The following is a 5,952-nucleotide window of genomic DNA, read 5'->3' on the forward strand; positions in this document are numbered from 1 at the left end:
ATAGTAACGACTTAGCCACCACGATCGATCAAGAGGTGGAGAATTAGTGGTCAAAATATCAGATATAGTAACAACTTGGCCACCACGATCAAGAGGCAGAGCATTAGTGGTCAAATATCAGATATAGTAACGACTTAGCCACCACGATCAAGAGGCAGAGCATTAGTGGTCAAATATCAGATATAGTAACGATTTAGCCACCACGATCAAGAGGTGGAGAATTAGTGGTCAAAATATCAGATATAGTAACGATTTAGCCACCACGATCAAGAGGTGGAGAATTAGTGGTCAAAATATCAGATATAGTAACGATTTAGCCACCACGATCAAGAGGTGGGAGAATTAGTGGTCAAAATATCAGATATAGTAACGACTTAGCCACCACGATCAAGAGGTGGAGCATTAGTGGTCAAAATATCAGATATAGTAACGATTTAGCCACCACGATCAAGAGGTGGAGAATTAGTGGTCAAAATATCAGATATAGTAACGACTTAGCCACCACGATCAAGAGGTGGTGGGAATTAGTGTCAAAATATCAAGATATAGTAACGATTTAGCCACCACGATCAAGAGGTGGAGAATTAGTGGTCAAAATATCAGATATAGTAACAACTTGGCCACCACGATCAAGAGGCAGAGCATTAGTGGTCAAATATCAGATATAGTAACGACTTAGCCACCACGATCAAGAGGTGGAGAATTAGTGGTCAAAATATCAGATATAGTAACGACTTGGCCACCACGATCAAGAGGCAGAGCATTAGTGGTCAAAATATCAGATATAGTAACGACTTAGCCACCACGATCAAGAGGTGGAGAATTAGTGGTCAAAATATCAGATATAGTAACGATTTAGCCACCACGATCAAGAGGTGGAGAATTAGTGGTCAAAATATCAGATATAGTAACGATTTAGCCACCACGATCAAGAGGTGGAGAATTAGTGGTCAAAATATCAGATATAGTAACGATTTAGCCACCACGATCAAGAGGTGGAGAATTAGTGGTCAAAATATCAGATATAGTAACGATTTAGCCACCACGATCAAGAGGCAGAGCATTAGTGGTCAAATATCAGATATAGTAACGACTTAGCCACCACGATCAAGAGGTTGATATTTCATGCAAAGTGGCACGCAATGCATATATATATATATATATTAAATCATATTTCATATATATATACTGGCTTTTGAAATACATGTTGAATAGTGTATTTTAGTTTTTCCTGATATTCTACCAAGGCCAGGTGTAGCTATTACATAGATATTCTGGTATTACATTTTAATTATCTCAATAGCTACTTTCCCGGGGATATAATCTCGGCCTGCACTTTAACATTTTATCATCGAACGAATTTTTAATATCTGCAATTAGATTGCTTGAAATCACGTTTTTTTATATAGCTGTTGAACCACTTCCGTCTTCGACCACTAGCCCTGGAGTATTCTTTAACATTTCAAAGTAAGGGTTCTTTTTCGCTACACATTGCTTCTCCTCCTCGGGTCCGTACTTTATAATCCGGATTCCGTCTTGTGGTTTAGATTTATCCTTAAGTTCGATACGGACCGAACTTTTGGAGGAAATGGCGGGGTCTTCAGTGAAGTAATTGTAAGGAAGGAGGAAAAAATTCAGGTCCATCCCCGCGGAGTGGGTCACAGGAAGGTCCTCAGTATGTGGGATATGATGTACACCCATCGTTACCCAGGCAACCAAATCCTGTAATACAGAAAATGTTGTTACTCAAGATCAACTGAAACTGGTATAAAGAACTTATTTTTGGTATACAGATACGGAAATATTAACGGGAGAACTCTTGATATAAAAGCTATATAACTAATCGCTCAGTCCGTCAATGGAATGGTATGTTTGTATGGTATTCTTTAACACAGATATTGACTTTTTTTATGGACCGACAGAAAAAAAATTAAAACAATTCTACTTTGTCTGTAAATTATCGTTAAAGGGACAATTCAGTCTAAGAGTACATTAAAACTTGCATATATTTCGGAAACAAACCAGTTCTAATGGAAATTAGATTAGTTTTTTTAATTGTGATATGTCAGAAAAACCCACTGTAGTCAAATGTATGTGAAATGTTCAATCGCCATAACGCATAGCCTTGTATATCGAACCCTGACTCTTGCCTGTGAAGTAAAATATTGTTTTGTCTAGAACTTCTCAAATCGCTCTTACAGTTGTGTTAACATTATTAGAAGTTCTCGTCTAAAATAATTTCATCAACTCCTCAGTGTTTATGTATTGCATTTGTTTAACGTGCGTGACTTTGACTCGGGTAAAGGTACAGCGTACATGTTGTACCTGCTTAATCGTATTGATCAACGATTTGGAATTTCAATGGTATTAATCAAAATACTTAACAATGTTGTGGAATTTGTCACTATTTCTTGTCATATGTTTCATAAGGAATGAAGAACAATACAATTATGTCATATTTTGCTTCGTGGTTATGTAATGAATTAGCCTCACTGAATTGTCCCTTTAATATCTAGACACAGATATTTTTAATTACAGACGACGCACGGGGCCAGTTACACCTTCGAATTCAATACCCAAAGCATTAATTTACATAAGTCAATTGGTTCAGATAAGTCGGCAAATTGGAGGCACACGTAACTATTGAATTTTTAACGTAACAAAACTAGCACAAGGTAGACAACCGTTAGTTTTGCTTCAATAAATATTATGCTATCGCTGATTATAATGATATAAAATATTACTAAGCATACCTCGTCTTGGATGGATTCATCGTCATCTATGAAGCTCTGAAACTGTACCACGGGGTCCGAGGAGTCCGAGTAGGCATACCCGGAACTACTCCTTCTTTCCGATTCTTTGTACTTTGTTACTGCAACTTGGTATCTGGACCAACTTGCTGCCGGCTCATTCCCTTCACCTTGACTGAAGAGTTGTTTTACCATTCCTTTGTTCACAAGACGGTATGCTTTTGGATTTCCGAACGCGTTTTTCTCCTGTTCGTTGTAGAAGAGGAGATACTTCGGTGTCTCGAAGTTGAATTTGTAAGCTCCGTCCCGTTCAGTGGCCTTGACCTCTCGAGTGAATTTTGTCATGTGATACCTAGCGTTTTGTTTAGCGGAATAATCATTTGGTGTAGTAGTAGAGGTAATGTCCCATGTTGCAAATCTGTTGGACGTCCCTTTGATGTCCATGTCAACCTTGAAGTTAAACAGATGAGTGTGCAGGTTTCCGTGTAATTCATCATGGATCCGTGCCCCGTAGGGATCTTCTTCTGGTGTATGGAAATTAGGAAATATATACCCTGTTGACATAGAACGAACCTCAATAACTCCGTTCTGGTAGAAGAAGAAATCGATAACGTAATCATAATTCACAACAGAAAAAACTGTCCTGAGTGTAAGCACTGCGTTTGGCATCCCCTCGTAAAAGCCACCGTATCCTGCGGCATATGCCTGATGTCGCCTCAGTGGGTAGCCAGTGTTTTGCTCAAACAAACAGAATGAGTTCTTGAATGTTACAGGTTCTTTCGATGACTCAAGGACAAAGGATGTATCCATGAAAGTCGCATGGAGTGGACAGTCTACACCGGGAACCAATCCTTTATCTTGAATACCTAAAAGAGTGCAACTGTCGAAATAGTCCGGAAACTTTGCGCCCGGTTTCAAACCTGAGTAAAGAACTACAATTTCTTGCAGACTGATTTCGTAAACGATTCTCTCATTCCGGAATTGGACATCGTAGACCTGTGGTCCAGAGACTGGAGACATTCTGTAGTAGAATTTCCATCCCAGATACTCCACACGATTGTGATGCACAGAGTACCTCTTGCCATCAGGTTCAAACTGCAGCGGTTCTCTCTTGAATCCCTCTTGAAATGCTGGGCCACGTCTTGTAAGTTTTGAAAATGTGTTGTCATTTTCTTCTGGGAAAACAACTTTCATCTTTCTTACTGACCCATCAGCATAACCTGCTGCCAGTTCTTCAAATGTGCTAAATGTTTGTCCATTGTACCACACAGATTCCACAACAGTACTTTGTGTGTCGTGATTAAAGTCAACTAATACAGAAAAGTCAAGGGGATGGAGATCGAAAAATTCGATCAGACGATACATTGTGAACCAGGTTTTTCTTCCGTCTGGCACGCCGGAAACTGCAGGCGAAAATGGAGCTGGGAACTGCATTGTCAAACATTTTTTCCCGCAGTCCCTGAATTTACCACCAAAACTCTCCCAAACAAGATCATAGAGAGTTGTGTGAATATATTCCTCAAGAAACTTTATCTGTGATCCTAATTCAGGCCCGTTTATGGGACGAAGATTGAATGGGATGTTCTTTCGTCGACCCGGGACTTCTTTCAACTGGTTCGGGTTTGGAAGAGGACCAACTAAATACTCCTCAACAACAGGTGGCCGCTTATCTCCCCTGAATATCGTGACGATAGCTTCCCTGTCAGGCTTTGCCCCATTGTTGTCGAGATAGGCCAGGACCTTTGTTTTGGCTGGAACATACACTTCTGCCAGATACACATAACTGTTGTTAACTCGCGCCTTCGCGGGATCCACTAAATTGAGACTCCTCTGGGAAAAGAGATACCGCATTAATCCTTTTACCTCAACTGCAGTAAGGTCATGGAAAACTGACGGATCAGTTGGAGGTTCTAAGTTGATGTCCTCTTTACCAGAACAGGTCGGCGTCTTTATTTCCTCCAGTTGACTGTCCTTGATGAAGGACATCGCGATAATCCCGACCAATAAGCCAAGGACACATAGAAGAAGAATCAGTGCCAGTATTCGCCATCGTCCGATGGACCTTCTATACTTTTCCATCTCTGCCTTTGCTGCATCAATAAAAAGAATGAAATATGGCGTAAATAGTATACGTGAGATAACTGAAGTAAAATTGGCGAATATATGTGTATGTAACATTATATCGCTCTAGAGTTAGTAGACATAAACATGTTCATTCGTACAGCGAACTCCCACTTTGGATGTTTTTCTTTAATAACTACCAATGGCTTTTACTTATTAACTCTCAAAATTGCTTCTAGTTACACATGCTTGAGACCTGGGTTGAGCACTTGAAAAAAGATATCTAAAGAGTAATTAAGAATGACATAATATGTTGTTCTAAAATGATATTTCTGAAATTTCAGTTTTAAGTTCTTAGCTTTTGGAAGGCATTATGGACAAAAATGTGTAACATATATAAAAAATGTAAATCAAAAATAAAGTTAGTGATACATTACACGAATAGACATTTTCATATGTAAAATATTCTTTAGTTTAAATTCTTCTCAAAGGATATACGAGGCAATATCTGAAGAAAATTCAAAGTTGGTGTTATTTTTAATTAAGTTCCTCAGTCTATGACAAAACAAGGATAGCATTTTCATGACCCTGACAACAAGAAACATTTAAAACAATTATAAGTGAAACATTTCCTCATTTAGCACAATTAAAACAATATACTTACTAGCAACTTTAATAATTTGCGATGCAAGTCTCACATTACAGTTAAATATGCCGTATTTTTTATACTCACGAATCAAGATAAGCCTTTAATGTTATTCATCACCATAAGTTACTTACATTTTGAAATTTACTGTTCGTTCAATGTCTTGGTTTTTATATTACAAATTCACAATGTACAAATAAGAGCAGAAACTGATTTTTAGCAGTACTGCCAAAAATCATTATATGTACATCTATAGTGAAGCGAAATGAGTACCTACGGTCAGACCGTGAAACCAAATTGTGGTCTACAATTTCATTTGGCATTTTTACAGTGTTATTGGTAATTGTAAAGTGAGTTTGGCAAGAATGCTTTTATCTAAACATACATAAGGCATAAAAAACAACAATTTTACAGTACATAATTTCTGTGTTGTAACTAAAGTTTATAAGACATCTGAAGCCGTTTGAATGGTTATTGCGGCTGATTCATCAAAGC

At 38.2% G+C, this 5,952-nt stretch overlaps 1 protein-coding gene across 1 annotated transcript; it reads right to left on the bottom strand.

The window, feature by feature from the left end:
• Window positions 1-551: 551 nt before the first annotated feature.
• On the bottom strand, window positions 552-5,952 carry LOC138333867 (putative amine oxidase [copper-containing]). The gene is made up of 2 exons (XM_069282507.1): window positions 2,754-5,952; window positions 552-1,722 (listed from the first exon to the last, which is right to left on the bottom strand). The coding sequence occupies exons 1-2, from the start codon at window positions 4,926-4,928 to the stop codon at window positions 1,402-1,404; spliced, it is 2,496 nt and encodes an 831-aa protein (XP_069138608.1). The 5' UTR covers window positions 4,929-5,952; the 3' UTR covers window positions 552-1,401.

This window comes from Argopecten irradians, chromosome 10 (genome assembly GCF_041381155.1).
Source record: "Argopecten irradians isolate NY chromosome 10, Ai_NY, whole genome shotgun sequence".
Classification (NCBI taxonomy): domain Eukaryota; kingdom Metazoa; phylum Mollusca; class Bivalvia; order Pectinida; family Pectinidae; genus Argopecten; species Argopecten irradians.

Coding starts and splice junctions, on each gene's coding strand:
- LOC138333867 (XM_069282507.1), bottom strand. CDS start 4,928: ATGTTACATACACATATATTCGCCAATTTTACTTCAGTTATCTCACGT. Junction 1,723..2,753: donor ATGAATCCATCCAAGACGAG/GTATGCTTAGTA, acceptor TCTGTATTACAG/GATTTGGTTGCCTGGGTAAC.